General features: G+C 33.9%; 2 protein-coding genes and 1 long non-coding RNA gene across 4 annotated transcripts; all 3 read left to right on the top strand.

The window, feature by feature from the left end:
• Window positions 1–3604: 3604 nt before the first annotated feature.
• LOC123195269 lies at window positions 3605–4313 on the top strand. Its single transcript, XR_006497415.1, has 2 exons — window positions 3605–3776; window positions 3870–4313. It is a non-coding gene; the product is annotated as an uncharacterized LOC123195269 (long non-coding RNA).
• Window positions 4314–7319: 3006 nt separating this feature from the next.
• LOC123195005 (zinc finger BED domain-containing protein DAYSLEEPER-like) lies at window positions 7320–13281 on the top strand. Of its 2 annotated transcripts, none has more exons than XM_044608552.1 (2): window positions 7320–7551; window positions 10429–13281. In XM_044608552.1, exon 2 carries the CDS (start codon window positions 10450–10452, stop codon window positions 13003–13005), a length of 2556 nt encoding a protein of 851 aa, XP_044464487.1. In that variant the 5' UTR covers window positions 7320–7551; window positions 10429–10449; the 3' UTR covers window positions 13006–13281. The 2 variants fall into 2 exon arrangements, with proteins under 2 accessions (XP_044464487.1, XP_044464488.1); XM_044608553.1 differs by having other exon boundaries at window positions 10382–13281.
• Window positions 13282–15356: 2075 nt separating this feature from the next.
• Window positions 15357–23128, top strand: LOC123194293. Its single transcript, XM_044607465.1, has 10 exons — window positions 15357–15858; window positions 16031–16098; window positions 16343–16404; window positions 16508–16657; window positions 17524–17700; window positions 18427–18642; window positions 19140–20854; window positions 21716–21778; window positions 21873–21942; window positions 22326–23128. Exons 1-10 carry the CDS (start codon window positions 15653–15655, stop codon window positions 22974–22976), a joined length of 3378 nt encoding a protein of 1125 aa, XP_044463400.1. The 5' UTR covers window positions 15357–15652; the 3' UTR covers window positions 22977–23128.
• The last annotated feature ends 600 nt before the right edge of the window (window positions 23129–23728 follow it).

Raw genomic sequence — 23728 nt, 5'->3', positions numbered from 1 at the left:
ATAATGGTCACTCTAAAAAAAATCCATAATCTTGATATTAAATTGGGGTAATATGGTTAAAAATAGGCCAAAGGACTATTTTCCACTCAAAGTATGTTGTTTTCTCAAGTTTCCTCCCGTTAACTTTGAAAATCTTATTTACCCACTCATGGGTAGTTAAAATTAATGGTTTCAAAGGCAAAACCATATTTTTATCTGTAATATTAAAAATAAACTTAAATTTGATTTCATTTTTCCCCCTTAAATCCTAAAAACTAATAATTGCTCTCAACCCAAATTTTCAAAAACAGTGTTTTCCCCTCTAGGGTTTCCAAGTTTTCAGATTTAATTTTTTAGTGACATTTCTTCCTCTTTGATGACCTCCAAATGGCGTCTTTTTCTCTCTGATGCGGTCTCCTTCTAGCAGTTCTCCTCAGTGTCTTCATCAGAGACAAAGACTGGACAAAGACGATTTGTCTTTATTAGAGATAAGTCATCTTCATTGACGATGACGTTGAGGTGAACTATCAAAAGGATGTCGAGCTGGACAGAAAGAGACATCACCTGGAGGTTATCAGAGAGGAAGAAACATCATCAAAAAATTAAATCTGAAAACTTAGAAACCCTAGAAGGAAAACATTGTTTTTGAAAACTTGGGTTGAGGAAAAACTATTAGTTAGGATTTTGGAGGGGAATGATATAACTAACGGACTCAGTTAATTTTGACCACTCATAGGTAGGTAAATTAAATTTTTAAAGTTAATAAGAAAAACTTGAGAAAGCAGTATACTTTGGGTAGAAAATAGTCCTTTGGCCTTAAAAATATCATAATGTTGAATGACCTTACAGAAAAATGTGGTGACATATCTCATGTGTCATAGTTTTTTGTTAACAGCTTGGTGTAATACATGGGTGCATATTATGTAGACAAGTCTATTGAATTAACACACTCAGAAGATCTTATATAGATGGTTACTTTAGTATTTATAGAACACATTTTCTAACAAAATATGGTACATATGATCCTTAAATTTAATATCATTAGACTGTCTTGTAGAAGGATCGATGTGGTTTGATATTAGTCCAACATAATCTTTGAGAAAAGATGATAAGAATAACAGTTATTGTCTAGATTGAAAAATGTTCGAAGGCTATAAATCAATAAAGAATTCATCACTTTTAGGTATTGAAGTTGATATCTCTAATAGACTTATTGACAAATGTCAACAACAATGTAAATCTAAGATCATAGTAGGATTAGTAGTTGCTCAATGTAATATTGTTGGTCATTGATACAAATGTCAATCTGCAAACTCAATTATCTCTAGTAGACTTAGTAGTTGCTCAATCTAAGATCATAGTAGGATTAGTAGTTGCTAAGGTAGACACTAATTTGTGTCTCAACCTTGAAAAGATAAAGTTTGATGAAAAGATCAAATTATATGATAATTGTTGGCAATCACTAACACTTTGTCAGTTAGGTAATCATGATGTCTTACTAAAGACCTGTTTTGATCTGTATTCAAATGGCTAAATATTATAGATTGGACATAAATTTGTTCATTATCAACATGATGAAAAGTCTATGAGTCACACACAAAAGGGGTAGATCTTGATTTTACAGGTCTTGGGTTATTTGGCATGAATCATGTTTGATATCTAGATTGTCACTTTTGAGTTCTATAAAATAATTGGATTTAAGTATGATTATGTCTACTTGAAGCAATAAAATGTAATCACTTAGAAATGAATGGATTTGAATGGCATAATGAGGTTGAATGGCATAATGAGGTGTTGACTTTATCTAATTTGGGTAAAGATTGATTGAAAATTAGATAAGTGACACATCACATGAAAGACCATGTATGAAAGATGCACAAGCATTCAATATTTTGGATTGACCTCATCCAATGATCTTATAACATATTTGAAAACCCAAATAATGATAGATTTCAAACAATATCAATATGATACGACTTGTGGGAACAACCATACATGTCATGTGCATGATCGTTCATCATATTCTATATAATGAGTCAAATTTCAACCTTTTGAAGACACACATATTCATCATGTTCGCCAAAGGGTTCTAGTGGACTTTTAAAGCTATCCATAGCCTCCATTCAATCAAAGTGCATCGTGTAAACTTCTTGGTGCCTTCATACTCTTGGAACAGAAACGGTTCTCTCACACAGTCATTGTTGATGAAGTAAAAAGAGACATCAATAGGAGTATGTGTTTCTTAAACCCCCTACGTATGGTTCTAAAACATGTGCTAACATGATTGCATAATGATCCTTATAAACATATCCCATAGGATTTGGTGCCAAATATGTGTTTTATTAGTAATATTTAAAATTTTAAATATTGTTTCCCATGCATTTGTTTTATTCATGTGCTATAATACACTAACACTAATTGTTTGAGATTTGAGTGGTAGAGTTGCTACTAGGAATCACACTTTCACTTGAGTTATGATAATTTTGAAAATAACCGAAAAAAATAAACATTTGCATTTGCACCTGAATTTAACCGCCATTATTATTCTCATCAATGAAATTAATATTTAAAGATTTGGAATTGTATTTAATAACTGGTTCACTAGAATCCTCATTATCTTCTAACGCATGGATTTGGTATTTCAAGTATTTCCAAAATTTCTTAGTTTTAGACTTATGAGCTTCAATCTTCTTGAAATAACAAGCCATAGCCAAGTGATTAGTCCTCCAAAAAATATAGCAATGCTTATCTCTTTTACCTATAGAATTCTCTTGACTACTTTGAGGACGTTAGTTATTTTTGTTCTTATTTTTTTTCTTCTTGAGTGAAACCTAATATTTTTGTTTTTTGTTTTTTTTCTGAAATTTCTAGAGTGTCTACTAGGTTTACTTTAATATTCCTATTTCCATTTACACTTCCATGTTTATAGCTTTCCTCAATTATAAGTGAAATTTTTAACACGAGTCATGGAAAAATGTACTTTTTCATGCCGAAGAAACTTGGAAAAATCAAATCAACTAGGAGGTAATTTTTCCATTAAACAAGTCACTTTCTAAGTTTCAATAAGGGTTGTGCCAAATTTTGTACTTAAATGCTTTTGAAACTCAAGAACATCGTCTTTAATAGGTTTAAAATCTACCATCTTACAGAGATTAGAGTTTGATACAACATATCTATTTGTACTAGGGTCTTCTTCTCTACCAATTCATGATTCGTACTTTGGTAGACATCATAAAGATGTTTGACATGAATTACAACACAAATATATTTCTTCTGTAGATTTTTGGGAAGAAGTGGTGGAGGTGGAACTAGGAGGTTGATGACTTGAACTAGATGTTCAATAACTCACTTTCTATATACTTTCAAGGCAGATTGACTATTTCTCATATAAACTATATCAGAACAATGTGTCCACTCTTAAATTTCGTCCCTATTCTATTAATAAGACCTAAAAACAAGTAAAAAGACAAAGATACACTAAAAATAATATTGAAATAAAGAAAGTAATTTTTTTCCCCTCTTCTATGCACGTGAGCCCACCTACCGCATGACCCATTTTCTTATCAAGAACTAAACCTTTGACCATCTCAGGATCATCAGCTAGCTGTCCCTTCTAACCTTTTTAGTACTTTAGTGATGAAAGTTATAGAGCCTCAGTTCACACACCTTCCCTTGTCTTCTTCTCCCTTAAACAAACCAACCCTTTACTTTAAAACCGAATCAAACCTTCTTCGCTATTCAATATGCCTCGAAGTCAATACCCTCGTCTCTCTGCTCTCGAGCTAGCTAATCTTTAGGTGAGAAGATGTTCCTTCATCCTTCAATGTAGTTGTTTTATTCTTGTTTTACCTGCATTTTCATATGTGCATTTTTTTTTACTTCCTTCTCAGTATCATCAACCTAAAGACTGCCATCGTCGGCAGCATATGCTGAGACTTCAATAGCTGGACGAGCATCTTGGCAGTTGGCTGAAGGACTTCCATATTTTTCAAGATTGTTGCACCATCATTTGTGATGAGGACCTCGCTGCTGGCAGTGAAATTCATCTTGTCCATGCGGACCATACCCTTGGAGCCGAGACTGGTATCAGCCACAACTCAAGCTACCACGATGTTGGCCTGATATGTCTTCTTTGCGCTTGTTGCCGACAAAGGACTTGGTTTTAGAAGATGTAGGGCGAGGTTAAGAAATAGGCGAAGCTGCCATTGGTAGGTTTAAAACTTAACAAATGGTTGTGTAGGGTGAGAAATAGTGTATATTTACTTAAAAGAGGTGTTTTGTTGAAAATTATTGGCCACAAGACTTACTCCATCCAAGGTTTAAAAATTTAAATATTCGCTTGTCATTCAATTATGTTAAAATTATATATTAATTATAATAGTAAAAATATTATTTAATTAATGATATTAAAAAAATAAAATTTTATTCTATTTTTCCACTTTTGAAAATTAATAATTTTCTTCAAACTTAATTAAAAGGCCAAAGGACTATTTCCCATCCAATGAATATTGTTTTCTTAAATTCTTACTTTTTAATTTAGAAAATCTTATTTACCCACCCATGGATTGTTAAGTCTGTTAGTTTTATGACAAAATCATTATTTTATCTTTAATATTAAAAATAAACTAAAATTTTATCTCTTTTTCCCCTTAAACCCTAAAAAATAACAATTTTCACCCTATGCCAAGTTTTGAAAAATCACATTTTCCCCTTAGGGTTTAACTTTAATATTCAGCCACTTCATCCAGAGATTTCTCCTTTCCGACAATTCCTCTTCCTTTAGTGGTTTATCTTAGCGTCTCTTCTCACTCCAATGGTCGTGCATCGCTCGTTTGGAAGACAAATTTCCTCCCAGAAGAAGACAAGATCCCTTGTCTTTGTCAGGGAAGAGAAAGAGCTTTGTCTCGTCTTCCCAACTTGAATAACCAGTTGGAGAAGGGAAAGATGACAAGAGAGACACTACCGGAGGAAGAGGAAGCATCGAGAGAGAAAGGCTGCTAAAGATGTCACCAGAAATTGAAAACTAAACTCTATAGAAAAAATGTTATTTTTTAAAATTTAGTCTAAAAAAAAATTGTTAGTTTTTAGGGTTTAAAGAGGGAAAATGAGATAAAATTTTAAAAAATTAGAGTTTCGTTAACTTTAACAGTCTATGAGTGAATAAATAAGATTTCCATAACTAAATGACAAAAACTTAGAAAACCAACAAACTTTGGGTGGGAATTAGTCATTTAACCTTCTAAAAATTTACTTTGTTTTTCTCTTTATAAGGTTTTAGTATTATATCAATAATAAAACAAATTAAAAAATGATAATAATGTTTGTACAAATTATACTAATAGAACTGACGTCATTTAATACAGGTGATTTTTTTAATACAAGTAGTTTGAATCATCTCATTTCTTTGTAGTCAGAATGATAATAGAAACTTTATGATATATTATTTATGAAATTAGAGGAAGTGAGATGCACAGCCAAGGAGGGAAAGGGAAAATTAAGAGAAAAAATGTAACTGGATTAGAAGTTGACAATCAAATCACATGGAGGCATGTGAAGAAGACCCCACAGATACCCCGTTTATCCCGGGACACTAAGGTCACTTTGTCGGCCTCACGGGCGTTTCTATTTGTCCCTTTGGATTTTCACTTAGCTGGCAGCCATTTACCTTTTCTTTTCTTTAACTGCCCCACTAATCTCTTGATTTGATTTTGATTTGATTTCGATTTATGAATCTCTTTCTTTCCCATCACAAAATTGAAAGATGGGTGTCATTATTTTTTTATTTAGAAAATGGCCAAAGGGCATACCCACCCAATGTTTGCAATTTTCTCAAAAGTTTTTATTTAATAATTTTTAAAAATTTAAATACTTACTTATTATTAATGATTAAAATTAATAATTTAAAAATTAAAATTATTATTTAATTAATAATATTAAAAAAAACTAAAATTTTATTGTTTTTTCTCTTTATATTCTAAAAGACTAATAATTTTTTTATATCTAAAAATGTTAAAAGTTATATTTCCCCTTATTAGAGTTTTCAATTTCCTCGTTTCTTCTTTGATAATCGAACCCAACCAAGAGCCTTGTTAGCCCATCATCTACCTGTCGTCAATGACCTTAATTGAAAAAAGACTGAAAAATAGCAAACTGACAAACAGTCAAACGCATCCACAAAAGCCATTGGCTATGATTTCACTAGATTCGACAACGATTTAGTCAGATTCAGAGGTGGAAAATGTGTCCCACCTTTGAATTTAGTCAAATCGCTATCAAATTTGATGAAATCATAATCGATTCGTCCATCAATAGCCTTTATGGATGCATTTAGTCATTCATTGGCTCGTCATTTTTCGGTCGTTTTTTTATCAGGGTCATTGATAGTAGATAAAGGATGGGCTAATGAAGCTCTCAATCAGCTCCAATTGCTAAAGAAGAAAGGAGAAAATTGAAAACTCTAGCAAGAGAAAATACAATTTTTTAAATTTTTTAATAAAGGGAAATTATTAGTTTTTTAGGGTTAAGGTGAAAAATAAAATAAAATTTTAAAATTAATTAATTTAATTAATTTTAATTGGTAATGAATGAGTATTTTAAAATTTAATTAAAAAAAATAGACCATAATAAATGAGAATAAGCCCTCTGGGCTTGGAAAATAACCCAAAACATTAAATAAATTAATGATAATATGGAATGAAGCGACAATTACATGGAAAATTTGTTACGCGATAATTAATATAATTTTTAAAACTTAACAATGATTTTTTTATTATTAAAAATAATTGCATATAGAGGCACGTGTCAGGTGTCCTTTAGGTAAATATTCAGAATAGTCATACATTGGAGAGAAGTATACTGCCTGACAAAGTGAGAGGAGAGGGCAGTTATGGTCCCAAAACACGCACAGAGGGTCCCGTAGTTATATTACCCAAAAGAATAATATTATGTGTATCTATTTTTGATATATAATTTATATATACAGTAATATATCATAATATAATAAGATGATTTTAAAATATGTGTCATCATATGATAAAGAAATATTCAATCACATGATAACATCTTATCTATGTATATAAATTATATACCAAAAATAGATATATATAGTTTTATTGTACATAAAATTATCATCAGTAAGAATGAAGCCGCAAATATAAATTTCAATAATTCATCAAAACAAACCACAGCCCATACTGATGGGCTTTTGTGGTCCGTTTCAATGGCTAGACCTAGACTCTTAACCATAAAGAATAACAAATGAAAATATTATTTTAATAATAAATAATTGGACCTTCAAAAAAACACGTATCTATTGATGGTCCATGTCCATGTCCAAATTGTCTCTTCTCTCGTGTTGGTTTTGAGTGGTTTTTATCTCTTCAACTTAAGCTAACCACTTCATCTTTTTAGGTCCAATTAGCTTCTCGGGTTTTGTCCCAATTCCCCAAGCCCAAATACCTCTCTCCTCTCCCTGCAAAACCCTCGATCTCATTCATCCTCCCCCTTCCGACCTCCGATCGTCGGTCTCTTAGCTTCTTATGCGCCTATTAGCTTGTCTTCGCTCCGCCACTGGTAAAAGTCCTAACCTTATTTCGAATTCTTTCTCTCATGTTTGAGCTTTGAGTTCTGTTCTTATTCTTAGACTCTTTGTTTGTTTGGATTTCGATTTTGATTTGAAATTTCTTCAGTCCGTTGTTTGGTTTGATAATTTTTAGCTTGATTGTGTTATATAGAGTTTATAATAGTCGATTAGGTTATTGTTGTGTTGATTATCTGTTTTGTTTTGTTTCTGGTTGTTGAATTGGGTTAGGTTGATCTGGCCAGATGTGTTTGTTCTTCGTGATTGATTGGGTATTTTCCTGATTTGGGCTTGTTTTCTTTATTTCGATGAAGCCCAAGCATGATCAAACCCTAGATCTGGAATTTTTTTGACCGTTTTAGTCCTTTAAATGTTAATTTCCTATGTTAACCCTGGCCCATATCCGTACGTAAGTGCTGAAAGAATGGAGTGAAGATCTGAGACGGACCTGATCGTTTGAGTTAGGATGTTTGGGGCCCACTTGAGTAGCTGGCCCAAGTTTAGTCAGCTCTGGGCCCAATGGTTTAACAGTTATTTTTCGTATGCAATTATCTACAGATGAAACTTTACCACATGGCAGTTATATATTATAGGCCACAAGACTTATTCTCACCCATCTGATAGTGCAAACCCAAATTTTCATATATTATTTTTTTAAAATTCAAATATTTATTCATCTATTAAATTTTACTGATATAAAGTAAAATTGTTATTTAAAAAAAATTTATCCTTTTCTTTCATCTTAGTTTTGAAAACTCATAATTCTCTTTTATCCTTATATTTTCCAGGCTTAAAAATTAACTTTTTCCCCCAATTCTAAGTTTACAACCTCCATATTTTTCCTGTTCGTAGCCACCCCCTCAGCCTCATGAAAAATCTTAGTTTTAACCCCCCTTTCATTTTCAACTTTCTGCACATTCTGGCGACGGTGTCAGCCCAGAGCCTCTCTCCGATAGAGTCTCTTTCCCTTGACTAGATCATGACACGATAGCACTCCTTGTTGTCTTTCGTCCATCGCCGACTTGCACGTTGCACGTTGCACGTCGCATATCGCTCGCATCTCTTTGTCGGCTCTTGAGATGTTTGGACGCGTTCCCTCGACAATCCTTCATCGATGACATCTTTGTCTCTAGAGACAAAGATGCATCTTTATCCATAGATAAAGACATCTATTGAGAGAGAAATGGGAGAGAGATGGATGCCAACAACTTGGATTAGGTAGAGGAGACGCCGAAGGCGAAGGGAGAACATCACCGGCGGCAATATGAAAACTGAATCTAAAGTAGGTTGAAATTGAGATTTTTCAAAAGGCTAGGGGGGTGGCGTGAATAGGAAAAATATGGAGGTTGCAAACCCAAGACTTAGAGAAAAAAGTCAATTTTTAAACCTGTAAAATATAATGGTATGGCGGAATTGTAAGTTTTCAAAACTAATGTGAAAAAAAAGAAATAATTTTTTTTAAATAAAATCTCTAAATGACAATAGTGAAATTTAACAGACGAATAGGTATTTGGATTTTCGAAAGTTAGCGGGTGAGAGTTTGGGTTTGCATTAAACCTTAGGTGGGAATAAGTCCTTTGGCCTATATTATAATACTTTTAACTTTAGTGGAACCAGTTATACAAAATGTAAAATTCTTTGCACTGTGATGTGTACCTCTGGACATGTTACGGCTGGTTAATTTGTAAAAAGAAACGAAAAAAGATGTCAGGATCACAGAGTATGATTTTTTTATTTTTTATTTGCAGTATGGTGAAATTATAAGCTTCCTCTTTCAACAATTTAGATTCTTTACAATGCCTGAAAGAAGTAATTTGTAATGTTATGCAACTATTAACATGGTGTCTTCATATTGGCGTTGGAAGCTTGAGAGATAACATATAAGGATACAAGTTTAATGGATGTCGTAGTTTCTGAGTGAAACTACATAGAATTTGGAAAGTATAAGGATATATTTGCAACTACTTAAAAACGATGAAGCACAATTTCGGCACTTCTTCAGTCTATTTAAAGGTATACCTGCAAAAATTTGTTGTCTGAACACTTACCACAATCCCTTCAGCTGCCCAACTAACTTTTTGTTGCTTTTTCAAAATGAGAAGTGTTGAAAGGTGATACATATATTGGACTCATTGATTTTCATTTTCATAGTTAATGAAATATGAATGTTACAAATAGGTCAACCTAAGAAACTGTTTGGTACTCCTTAGATTAGGGAGCCAATGGAAGTTCGTGAATGCAAATCCCAATTTGTACACACTAATTGAAATTCATTTTCTAGAAGACTGGCTGTCTGTGCTGTATATTCATGAAACAAAATTTTAATCAGTCATAGTGATACAGGCAGTATCAAACAGCATAACTTAATTTATTTTTTCAACTTTATGTCTGAGTAAGCTGAGATATGTTTTTCACCTGCTAAATCTTCATGTGCTATGTGCACGGCTTTATGGGATTTATATATCTGGATTGATGTTCATCAACTGTAAAACATACAGCTGTCAGGAGGGTTCCTAATATATAATCTAATTTTTGTTGTGATTTGCTACGCTTTCTTCTTAATATTTATTTTAGTAGCTATGTTACTAATGATGATGCAGCTTAAACTTTTCAAGCTTTTGTTTAGAATTCAGTTGCCACCTGTTCCTTGTATGTATTCCCATTAAGCAGCAGTAGTATATCATGTAATTATGCATCCCAAAAAGAATGAAATTTTCTTGTTACCTAATTTGCCTGGAATCCTTGTGGTGTGTTTTCATGATGAGTTTACCCTAATAATTGTTATGCTTTGATTGAACCTAATCAGTTTCCTGTATTCCTCAGCATTCAACTTATGTTTGTTGTCTTTGTGTTTATGCTATGCAATTCAGGATATTGCTTATTGAGACACAATGGCAACCAATGAAGAAACACAGCTTGATAACAAAGTGCTGATGACTCCAGAAACACAGCCTAATGATGAGTTGATGACCCCAGAAACTCAGACTAATGACGTGATGATAACTCCAGACGCACAGCCTAATGATGTGATGATGACTCCGGAAACACAGCCCAATGATGGGATGATGACTCCAGAAATCCAGCCTAATGATGTGATGATGACACCGGAAAAACAACCAAATGATGGGATGATAACCCCAGAAACGCAGCCTAATGATGGAATGATGACATCAGAAACAGAGCTTAATGATGGGATGATAACTCCAGAAACGCAGCCTAATGAAGTGATGAACACTTCAGAAACACCGGTTAATGATGTTCTGACAACTTCAGAAACACAGTTAAACAACGAGGTAGCTCTTATGGAGTCACTGCCTAACAATGAGCTGGTGATTGCAGACACACAGCCCAACAGTCACTTATCAGTTCAAGAGATGTATCCTGACAATGAACTAGCAATTCAAGAGATCCATCCTAACAATGAGCTATCATTTCCAGAGACACAGCCTGGTAATATGCCGGCTATTACACAGCCGAACAATGAGGTGACCAGTCAAGAAACTCAACCTAACAAGCGGAGGAAAAAGAAGTCCATAGTCTGGGAGTATTTCACCATAGAAACTGTTAGTGCTGGATGTAGAAGAGCGTGCTGTAAACAGTGCAAGCAAAGTTTTGCATACAGCACAGGTTCAAAAGTTGCAGGTACAAGTCACCTCAAACGCCACATTGCCAAGGGAACCTGCCCAGGACTCTTACGTAATCAGGGTAACAATCAGTTAACCCCATATACCCCAAGGATGGGTGGAAGTGAACCGCCAAAGCGACGCTACCGATCTCCTAGTGTGCCATACATTTCATTTGATCAGGACCGTTGCCGTCATGAAATTGCTAGGATGATCATCATGCACAACTATCCTCTTCATATGGTTGAACATCCTGGATTTATAACCTTTGTAAAGAATCTTCAGCCCCGGTTTGACAAGGTAAGCTTCAACACTGTCCAAGGGGATTGTGTTGCTACCTACTTGAGAGAAAAGCAAAGCCTTATGACATTCATTGAGGGCATACCTGGAAGATTTTGCCTGACATTGGACTTGTGGACTTCTAGCCAAAGCTTAGGTTATGTGTTTATAACTGGGCACTTTGTTGACAGTGAGTGGAGGTTGCAAAAGCGAACTCTCAATGTTATGATGGAACCTTATCCTGATTCAGACAGTGCTTTCAGCCACGCTGTTGCTGCTTGCCTTTCTGATTGGAGTTTGGAAGGCAAGTTGTTTTCTCTCACTTTCAGTCATCCTCTAAGTGAAGGAGGGCTTGAACAGCTTAGGGCTTTGCTATGCATCAAGAATAACCTTGTTCTTAATGGTCAGTTGTTGCTTAGGAATTGCATTGCTCGTACTTTTAGCAGTATGGCAAAAGTTGTGCTGGAGGCAGGACAAGGAATTGTCAAGAAAATTCGTGACAGTGTAAAGTATGTGAAGATTTCAGAATCACACGAGGAAAAATTTCTTGAACTCAAGCAACAACTTCAAGTCCCCAGCGAAAAAAGCCTATCTATTGATGACCAAACTAAGTGGGACACAACATATCAGATGCTGGTGGCTGCTTCAGAGTTGAAGGAAGTCTTTTCTTGTTTGGATACTTCTGATCCTGATTACAAGGAAGCTCCGTCAATGGAAGACTGGAAACTGGTTGAGACTTTAAGTGCATTCTTGAAACCTCTTTTTGATTCTGCCAACATTTTGACTACTACCACCAGCCCAACTGCAATTATATTCTTTCATGAAGCATGGAAGATTCACTCAGACCTGACTCGGTCTGTTACAAATGAAGATCCGTTTGTCATTGATGTTACTAAAGCAATGCTAGAGAAGATTGATATATACTGGAAGGATTGTTGCTTTGCATTGGCAATTGCGGTTGTCATGGATCCACGCTTCAAGATGAAGCTTGTTGAATTCAGTTTCACAAAACTTTATGGTGAAGATGCTCCTGCATATATCAAGATTGTTGATGATGGGGTTCATGAGCTCTTTGAGGAATATGTTACACTTCCCCTGCCTCTAACTCCAACGTACACAGAAGAAGGAAATACTGGGGTCAATGTGATGTCAGAGGAATCCCAGGGAGGAGGTTTTCTGTCAGACAATGGATTGACAGATTTTGATATGTATATCATGGAGACTACCAGCCAACAGACGAAGTCTGAGCTTGACCAGTATTTGGATGAATCCTTGTTGCCTCGTGTGCATGATTTTGATGTGTTGGGTTGGTGGAAACTGAACAAGTTGAAGTATCCCATGCTGTCAAAAATGGCTCGTGATATCTTGTCAATACCAGTATCGAGTGTGACTGTGGACTCTGTGTTTGATACAGTAAACAAAGAGATGGATCAGTACAGGAGTTCTTTACGACCAGAGACTATGGAAGCCCTTATTTGTGCGAAGGACTGGTTCCAGTATAGTTCATCCGAAGTATCAAATGCACTTGTGAAAATGGAAGTTTAGAGTAGGTTTTGCATAAATCAAGCAGCACGTGTATGATTATGGCAGGTACCTCATTCTCCATTTGTACCATTTATAAGGATTAGTTTGCATAGGCGGATGGACATGTGAAAATATTTCTAGAGTAGGCGCTGTCATTACATGCACCTTTTTAAATGTTGACATTAGGTCTTATTATATATAATTAATTAGCCGCTGGAGATTATTCTCCAGGGAAAGCTGGGAGATTGGTTCAATGAATAAAAGCCTCAACTCAAGCAGAATGCTTTTGCATGTGAAGCCCTGTGACTACCAAATATATACACTAAACTTTTGGAAAATGCTTAAAACTCATGAAAATCCCTCACTTACCTTCTTTTTTTTTTTTTTTCCCTTACAATACAACAATCCAACAACTTAAAAAGAAAAAACAATTACATAATGATCTTAATACTTGAATTTAATGATCTTAATTACATCAATTTGTTTTTTTTTTTTTTGTTTGTGAGATTCTAAATATGAGTTTATGAGATAGAAAAAAGGCTGTTATTAAGAGAATTTAGGGTTTTTGTCGAAACATTAAAAATGAATCGTAAATTATATTTAATTAAATTATTTGATTATATGATTCTATCCCTAAGTATTTAACTTTCTTCTATCCCTTGAACAAATGATTATTTTAATTAATAACTTGTTATTTTTGTAAATGTTTTCAAATGATAGGTTATGTAATAAATTTTAAGCAATGAAAAAGGGACCGTTCAGATTGAAGAACCCCACCCATTTTTCCCAGTCATTATACAAAAAATGATATTATTTAAAGTGTATAGTTAATTTATTAGCATAAATTTATTTTTCAATCAAGTTTTTATTTTTTATATATTTTCATGGGCAATATTGGATTTAATGAAGTATATTAAAAAGACTAGAATAAAAATTACATATAAACTTTATTTTGAGATTTACTTAGAAAATGACAGAATTTTTTTCATGCATGGAGCACATATGTTGACATAGAGTGAATTATTTTTTTCTCATCTAAAGTTTGATCTGAAAGCATTTTTCCACCATTTGATAATATAAAAATGGGTATTTTTTTTCAATTAAAATCAAATTTTGTTATAAAAAAAAAAAAGAAGAGAAAAACTTAACTCTATAAAGGAAAAAATAATTTTACTATCAAAAAATTAAAAGAATTAACCTTTTTACATATTTTAACCTTAACATTTTAAACATGGTAATTTAATATTTTTAAAGATTTAAAAAATTACATTTCATCAATTTTTATAATTTTGGAAATATCGCTATCGTAAACAATCCCAACATTCAATTAAAACATCACATTGAATAGTATATATGCATAATATGTGATTTCTTATGGATAGTTTCTCAGCAAATAAATACATAAAATAGAGCATGAAAGAACAAAACATAAAACTAAATATAAATCAAAACAAGAACTAGAAAAGAGTAAACTAAAATCAAGAAAGTAAATGTCAAATAGAGAAGTTTACTAAGTAATTTATGTGTTATTTATACAACAAAATTCCTAGAAAGAGATAGATGAAACGTTGTCTCTAATGACTTTACTCTTAAAAAACTAATGTTAAAAGCATCAAAGATGATTCGAATAACATAAATCTATAGCTTTCAATCTGTAGTTAAAATAAAAAAAGTTTCACTATTAAGAAACTAAAACTAAAAACACTAAAGATAATTCTAATAACACAAATTTAGAGCTTTCAATCCTAACCCAAAAAAAAAAAAAACTTTATAAAATGATCATAACCAAATATAAAAAGGAAAAAAAATAATGAAGGTGAGAGAGGAATCACCATTCTCATACATCACTCTCTTCCTTTTTTGGTTGAGAGAGAGATCATGAAGGTGAGAGAGACAATGGTATTTTGGGGGCCAATTAGACCGTGATTAAGGGTATACAAAATTATTTAATAATTGAATTAAACTGATTTTTTAATGAAAAAATATTTAAAAAATGGTTAGATACTGATTAAAAAATATGTAAAATTCAATTTTTTAATTTGATTAATGATCCGTCTATTAATCAAAACCAGTTAACCAAATTAGATTGATTTTGAACAAATTGAATAAAAAATAAATAAAATATTAAATTTATTGTTAAAAAATAATAATAATAAATAAGATAATCTTTTGAAATTTGATTCAAAATTAATTAACTAAAAATTTGATTCGATTTTAAATCAATTAATCTTTAATTTTAATTTATGATTTTTTAAATTAAAAATTCAATTCGATTCATTAAATTGTTAAATCGGTTTTGAACACCCCTGTATAAGATTAAGAGTTGAGAGACAGTGAGAAAAGCAGAAAGAATGCAACAATGGTAGGGATCCGATTACGAATGCGATCGAGAGATGAGAGATGGTACCGGCTAAGAGGGGGGCTGCTTGATCGTAGCAATAGTGATGGTGAAAAGAAGAGAGATGTTTATGTAAATTTAATATGATATAATATTTTTATTAATTTCACTCTATCCACGTAATCAAACCGGTTTCGAGTAGCACCAGCATCGTTTGGCTCACCCAACCAGTCTGGCTACTAGCTTTTGGCGCGAAAATTGAAACCAAACTCAATACTCACAAACTAGGGTTTTCTTTTCGTATCAGTTCACTCTGAAATTCTTCTCAAAATGTCAAATTCTTGTGATCAGCTGGAAGAAATCAAAGCTCTGATTTCTTCTAATTCCAAGCAAAGTAAATCATTCGGTTATTCTTCTCTTTTGCACTTTCAAGAACAGTCCACTAGTATTCCGTCTGCTGTCCAAGCTCTTGCTCATAATGTCCCCTCTCTAGTTGCTTCAATCGTCTCAGATATGTTTGATGAGGATGAAGAAACGTAAGAAATGAGTAGGAATATCTGTTTTTTAAATTTCAATAGTTGTCCTAATTTGAACTTGATTTATGTAAATTTTTTTTTTTTGTTCTTTTCTTTTTTTTTCCCCCTAAACATCTACTGATTAGTCTTTTATTGAAATGAATCGTTAGATGATATTTTATTTTATTCTCAGTGCAGCACAGGCTTTGAAGTGCTTGGGATTTATGATTTACCATCCATCTCTTATTGCCGCTGTTTTGGGTAAGTGTTGCACAAATTCTTTGATTAATTGGTAATTGCTACGGTTTTTTTTTTTTTTTTTGGATTTCTTGTGACTTTTGCTTGAATTTCTTTTATAAGTAGGGAGTTATATCAATTCTAATACTTGAATTTACATTTTGCAACCATGTGAGGACTTAAACTACAAACTCTTGTGGGCTTTCATTATATGTTTTTCTTATCTGTCACTGACAAAGTGTTCTGTAATTAATTTTTTGGTGTGCAGTGGATGATGTGAGTTTGGTTTTGCAGTCATTGACCAAGCTTATAATGTCCACGAAATTGAAGGTGATTTTAACGTACTGAATAGTGGTACTAATTTTTCCTTTTAGTCCAGTTTGATTTTTTTAAAATAAAAAAAAGAACTGACTTGTTCACCTCTTAATTACAGTCAGTACGTAATTTAGGTGTGTGGTGTATATCTATCCAACAATTGAATGTGTCATTTCTTGCTTCCCATTTCCATTCACTGTTGCGAGCTGTTGTTCTTGCCCTTGACAATCCTATTGGTTCTTTGTCAACAACATTTGAGGCTTTACAGGTATATCATTTGTCCATATATTTTATTGGGTTGCTAATTCTTTTGTAATGTATGGTGCCCATGAGGTTCCTAGTATTGGGACCAAGACACTGCTGGAGCTTTGGATATTAAATATAACATTTAATTTCCTATGACATTAGTGATATATTGGTGAATCTTGTTTTATGTTTTCTCCTGCAAGAAACAGTAAAAAAAGGGCTTAGGAAATCGTTTGAGTCTGTCCTTTCTGCTGATGGCCCAAGAAATGATTTGGGTCTTAAACCTGGTGCTTTAGGCACTTCTGGTGGGAAATTCAATGTATTTGAGTTGAGTAAGCTAGTCATTTCATGTCTAGACAACATTGTTGTAGCATTTGTCCCAGATTCTTCTTTGTGCAGAAAATAGGAGAAAATAATAGTAATTGATCATAAATTTTATATGTTTCAGCATTGGCATATCTGCGAATGATGAAATCTTATTCATGGAATGATATGATTATGTTGCTAACCTAATATGTGAATCATGTTGAGCATGTAGCACTACTAACTGAGTTAAATATAGTTTTTTGTTGCTAAATTTGGCAATGACATTTCTTGACAGTGAATTCATTTGTATACATGTTCTAACAGATCCAAACCTTCTTTACAATATTTAAGAATGCCAAGATTTCTAAATTAGCAAACCATGAATTCCACTTTATACATGCATGTTATGCACAGATTAGCTCTTGACCTCAATTGTTTTCAATAAATCTCAAGCATTAAATTTCTATGTAGTCTATTCAAGTCTTCTTGTAAGATGTTAAGTTCTTAATATCTGACTTGTGTTTCCGGTGAGAAAATGCCAGCTTTGTCTTCCATTCTAATTCTTTGATTCTGATTTAACAGGCTGTGATGAAGTTAGCTTCTCAATTAAGTGAAAATATGAGAGAACTGTCACATATATGGGTTCCTCCAATATGTAGAAGACTTCTTAGTAGTGAGAAGAAAGAAAGGGACATGTCAGAAAGATGTTTGTTGAATATTAAGTCCACAATGATTCCTCCTACCCTAGCTCTGTCTAAGGTACATTATTAACAAGTTTTTTTTTTTTTTTCCTCTTTCCCTCTCTCTCTTAATATGTTTTTTTCTGCATCTTGTACCATTTACACCCAAGAAGGTGCAATATCCATAGTTTGGTCCATGTGTAATTCAATGATAGTCTCTATAATTCTGCTACCAATATCACTATCCTTGTTATTAACCATCGTATTCTAATTGAAGAGATGAATACCTGATAGCTATATTGTTTTTTGATCCTTTGCTCAATGGGAATAGGTAGAATCCTATCATGTACTATCTTTCAAGAACATTTTAGGGGTCTCTGCTAGCATAGCAGATCATTTGACAAAATTACCTGAATTAAAGTGTCTGTACATAATGTTCATCATTACTTGTTAATATTTGTAACTGAATTTATTCGTTTAGTTAAACTTGGAAATGAATTTTGTTTTTTAGAAATTTCTCCAAGATAAACTCAATTATGTTTTGGGAAGCTTACTGTTGTAATGTAAAGTGGATCGATTAAAGCAAATATAACCTGTATAATTATGTAGTTTTCAAATATGTATGTTCAATTGCCTTGTGGTTAACATACAATAAAATATTAATAATTGGTTGTATGTTATTATTTTGGTAAATTGTTTAAATTTTACCCTTTTATTTTTTCAAGTGAGTGCACCAAAAGGTGGCTTGTCAATTGTTTCACTGTCTGATCATATTTGTTAGAATATTTTCTTCTGTTTTAAACAGGCACTTGCTGAAGAAATGAAGAAAAATTTACTCGCTAGGATGAAAGATCTGTTAAACCAGGACATGAAGATTGAAACTATCCAAGCATGGGGATGGTTCATCCGCCTGCTAGGGTCTCATGCCATTAAGAAAAATAGACATTTAATTAATGATATGCTTAAAGTGCCTGAGCTGACATTTTCAGATCACAACCCACAAGTCCAAATTGCTTCACTGGTATTACTTAAATGAGTTTTTTCATTTTTGTTATGCGAAAATAGGTTGCTATAACGAATCCCTATTTGCAGTTTCTTCCATATTGTTTTATTTTTTTAAATGCTTTCCAACAAAAATACAGAATCTTAGATGAAATGTATGCTCAAACTCTATTTATATATGCCCTTTATGTGTTGCTTTGTGGACCATACATGTAAAGTCATGGGCTTAGTCATAACATGTGAACCTGTAATGTTGATCTATCATTCAGTTGTGAGGCATGGACATACTTTGTGTCTGTTGTAGCAAACTTGAGAATTTTATGTTCAATCTGGTTTTCAAAAACTTGGCTTCTTATTTTTTGTCCCAGAATTGAGTCAGGCAAGGACTCATCAACAATGTCATATTTATTATTGACTTCTTATGCATGTTCACATCACATTTTTCGGAATTACTGAATGTTGATATCCTGAGGTGTTAATTGGCCTCTTAAACAAATGTGTGGCTTGGTGTTGCAGGCTGCCTGGGAAGGTCTTATTGATACTCTTATTTACCTACCAATACTACCTCGTGAGACAAACAGAGATGTTGAGAATGGTTACCGTCAAGTGAGAGCACCTAAGGGAAATATTTATGACATCCAAGAAAATGCAGCTCTCAAAAACATAAAACTGATAATGACACCTCTGATAGGCATCTTTTCAAGTAAATGTGAAGTATCTGTTATCTCTTCCTGCATGACTACATGGTGTTATCTGCTACATAAACTTGATACCTCTATTAACTGCCCATCAGTGATGAAATTGGTGTTGGATCCTATCCTGGAAGCCGTTTTTCAGAAGGGACCTCATGGTAAGAATATCTGGTCATGGAATCTATGCCTAGAACTGCTTCATGATTCTATTCTAGTCAAATTCAAAGATGTGAACTGTGACACCAATGGCCTGAGAATTGACAATTTACCAGTTAAAACCTCTATGCTTGGACCTTCAATATCAGGTGAATACTATTGGAAGCAGTATCCAATTAAATGGTTGCCATGGGATCTTAGCCGAGTGGATTTCTTTGAAAACATAATTTATATTATCACTTGTCCTATTTCAATGAAAAAAGTCTCCTATGAAGACCAAAATTCAACATGTGATGCTGCTTTAAAGATATTTAGATCTGTTTTAAAAGCAGTCCAAATGGAAATAAAAAATTTAGCTGTTGATTACAAGGATATTGTGTTGTGTTTGAACTCAATATTAAGGTTCACAGCAAAGATATGTGAAGATTTGTCTTCTAAAGGAAAAGGCAATAATGATATGCATCATGCTTCTCTGTCATTTGTTGAGGCTGTCATTGAGGAGTTAGAACCTCTGATTCTGGGATCCCCTTTGTACAAGGTGGCATTAGACATCAAGTTCATTGAAAAACAACCATCTCGTAATGACATTAAGCATGCAAAAGTTCTAGGCATCAGTTCTGTCACTTTCATGGACATGGTTTCACCCATGGTTTATTTAATGGTCATCTACATCCGTGAGTTGGTTGGGTTAACTTTGAATAAACCCAGAATGGACTTTTATATACAAAAATCTTACAAGTTCTTTAAATTTTTATTTTTCTCTTATGACCCCCTAGAAGTGCTTCTAGCCACAAATGGTTTGTTGTATGAACGCATAAGATATTGTCACTTGCAGATATGGACTGCAATAACTGAAGGGCTAAAAGAGTGGATACATAGTGTGAAAGATCTCTCATTCTTAAATAAGGAATCCGATAGTACATATTGTCTTGCCATTTGCCGTCTCTTGTCCTACCCATTTGTTATATGTCCGTTTCTTCTATCAAACTCAACCCCAGTCAAAGTCAGAAGCTCCTTAGAAGAAGCTATTGTTTCATCAGGGAGAAGTATTGAGCATGAACATGTTATTGAGGTGTGGAAGTCACTTTATGCTTCTGTTATTACCTCAAAAATTGAATATTCCACTAGCAGTTTCCCTGAGGACTTGTGTTCAGTTATAAACGGATGTCTGGATGATAGTACTAGCATGCTTGTGTTAAGTACTGAGATCGATTCAAGTAAAGAGGATTTGGATCCTAATCTTTTATGTTTATCTGGTGATGTTGTGATCTGTATCCTGGAGCATATTAAAATGTCAGAATTAAGTTCAAGTTCAGCCAAAACTAAACTTGATGGTGGCCATAAGATATCTGGCTTCGACAATATCGTGGGACTTGCTGCCAGGTAAATGCAGAAGCTGTTTATCTTAATCTAGCCAAAACCTCATGAATTAATGGTAGGGTGTTAATACATCAATCTATTTGAGTTGCAATTGTGAATTGTTACCTTTAGAACCTATAGATGTCTTTTAAGTCACTGTTTCTGGTCAATTTTTTTTTCTTTTTAAATAATGATAAATGCATCTTTATACTTTTCGTAATTAAGCACAGCTGCCTGAAAGGTTTCCTAGCTACTATCTTTTTTCTAAATAGGGTGGAGTCCTAAATATAGAGAATTTACTACCTATTGTTATTTAAGTGCTAAAACTTTGAAAATATGGGCTAAAGCTATAGTTGATTAGTCTGAAGATGATATTGGTAGAGTCCTGGACAAAGGAAGTTTGGTAAATTTTGTTTTTTGGCCTAAACAATGATTGATCAACAAGAATATGACAGCTTAGGCAAGGTTGATGATCTCAGAAGTTCTAAAGTCTGGGGACTCCTGACTTTTCAATCAGACCAGATCCTGTTGACCCCAATCCTGATGCAGTTATGTTCAATTCTTCACTTGAGTGTGCTTTGCTTATGCTATTGTTCCATATGAGGGTGTTTTAATAAAAGATGAAATGATCTGGTGCATCCATAATTCATTTTGTAGAGGGACATCAGGATATTGACAAGTAATGTTGGCAGTAGATTGCTTTCATTGAATTATCAATAGGATCTCAGTTCAAACATTCTAAACTCAAAATATTACCTCATTGAATGTTATTAGAAAGATATAGGCTTGCATAAAACTATCTATTTGAAGGGAATGGTCTCTTACCTAGCTTTTCATTAAACTCTCCCAAGTGCTTTTGTTCATGTTTCATGTGGAATTTTATAGGTTCTTGAAGTTTTCAAGGATGAAGATGGGACTCAAACCACTAAATGGTATGCAGACTTCCAGGTAAGCCTTACTAGAACTGTCCACTTATTGTTTAAGTTATGTCTTTCTCCGTTTATATCTTTTCATTTATCTCAATTTCTTATGTCTTTTGCAGGGTATTTTCCTCATTGGCTTGCTTTGTTAATTGCTTAGTTTTGCAGGAAAATATTGTGTCATTTTTCAAGGTTTGTTTCTCAACTGTATTTAGAGGTAACTTGAGTGTGTTTGGAAGAATTCTGTGAAAGAATCTTTTTTAATAAGCTTTTAGGTCTAGATTATGCATTTCTTTAGTAATTGAAGCCTATTCAACTGTGATTGCAGATAACACTATCCTTTTCTTATAATCTTTTCAGTATAGATGTTGCTAGTAACTAAAACAAGAATACCTAAAACATATTGTTCTAGTGGAGATCAGGACCTAGGATAATCCTTTTGGTTCTTCTTTCTGGGGAATTATATTTTGGTTGTTTCATACTTTCCAGTGTTGCATTGCAAGAAGTTTATTCTCTCTCTCTCTCCTTTTTTTCTTTTTTAAATGAAGTTCATTGTCCTGTATTTTTTCCTGCAGATCATTTCTTGTCCGCTGCTTCTCTGGTTGTCACTTACTGAAATACAGGATCAAGCCACCAATGAGCAGCTTCCAAGACTATGGGCTGAAACTTTGAATTCTTTGCAAAAGAGTCAGCCACCAATAATCTTCGATTCTGCCTTCCTCAAACTTCAGGCAAGCCTCGTTGAAAAAGCCCTTAATCACCCAAGTTTCTCAATTTCTGAACCAACTATCTCCTTCTGGAATTCCACATATGGTAAGCAAGTGGAGTTGTATTACCCTCAAAACTTGCTTCATGTCTTAGACAAGCTCTCAAGAAGCGGAAGAATAAAACTGTTGCCAAGTAGCCAACCATTGCTGAAGAGAAGCCATTCTGGAACAGAGGACATTGCAGCACCACAGAAATACAGGGTGACTGCAACACATAATAGGAGCTCGAAAAGGGTAGAAATAATAGAGGAAACAATAAATATGATTGAGCAGAAGGGTCAAGTGTCGGCTAGTCCAAAAAGAGGGTGGTCCATGCTCACTGAGCATCAAAAGGAGGTTAGACGAGCACAACAGGGAAGGGAATGGGATTGTGGTGGACATGGTCCTGGAATCCGGACATATACAAATGTTGATTTTTCTCAAGGAAACGATGAATTACCAGAGACTCAAGATTATTAGAATTTTGAACCCATCACAAAGATGTAAATATTCTGTTGTGGATGGCGTATGCTGTAGTGTTGCCTTTAAAGTAGTGATTGACAAATTATTAATGTGAATTTGATGGTATAATCTAGTGGTTGAGAGTGCAGGGTTTCTGTGCTTGGATTCTAGTTTCCTGCTTCTGTCTCCCGGTCTCTTGTCATTTACTGCTGTTGGTGTTGTTTTGCTTTGATTCTTTTATTTTCTGGTTGCTGCCCCTCTCTTTCCTTGCTCTGGTTTCTGCAGGTTCTGCTCTCTTGGGTATTTTGTGCTTGCTTGTAGCATTTCCAATATGTGTGGTCCCTTGTTGAAGTTCTTAATTCAAGTTCTGTGTTCATTAACTCCTTTGGTGGCTGGATCTATATGGGTTGCATTTCAGTTGCTGCATGCTGTGGTGAGCTGTACGGTTGCCTGCTGTGTGATCTCTTTTTCTGTTGCATTAGTGATGCTGGGTTGGTCAAGTCTTCTGTATCAATAACCCCCTGCTTTGCCTCGGCTCTGCCTCTGCTGGTGCTGTATCAATGTCCTTGCTGCTGTGTGATCTCCTTAATGTTGGTGCTGTCTGGAGCCTTCAGTTTGCTGTGGTGCTGGTGCAGCGATTGTGAATGTGTATTCTTTTTCTGTTGTTGCTCCTTGGTTCAGCTTGATACTATTGTAGGGGTGAAGCAATGTAAGTTGCAGGTGTTATGGTATTGATTGCAATGTGCTGGTTCTGCTGCTGCTTGTTCTCC

The sequence above is a fragment of the Mangifera indica genome, chromosome 13, assembly GCF_011075055.1.
Source record: "Mangifera indica cultivar Alphonso chromosome 13, CATAS_Mindica_2.1, whole genome shotgun sequence".
NCBI classification, from domain to species: Eukaryota; Viridiplantae; Streptophyta; class Magnoliopsida; order Sapindales; family Anacardiaceae; genus Mangifera; species Mangifera indica.
Note: the sequence above shows the minus strand (reverse complement) of the source record. Positions and strands in the feature narration are given on the sequence as shown.

Coding starts and splice junctions, on each gene's coding strand:
- LOC123194293 (XM_044607465.1), top strand. CDS start 15,653: ATGTCAAATTCTTGTGATCAGCTGGAAGAAATCAAAGCTCTGATTTCT. Junction 15,859..16,030: donor TTTGATGAGGATGAAGAAAC/GTAAGAAATGAG, acceptor TTTTATTCTCAG/TGCAGCACAGGCTTTGAAGT. Junction 16,099..16,342: donor TCTTATTGCCGCTGTTTTGG/GTAAGTGTTGCA, acceptor TTTGGTGTGCAG/TGGATGATGTGAGTTTGGTT.
- LOC123195005 (XM_044608552.1), top strand. CDS start 10,450: ATGGCAACCAATGAAGAAACACAGCTTGATAACAAAGTGCTGATGACT.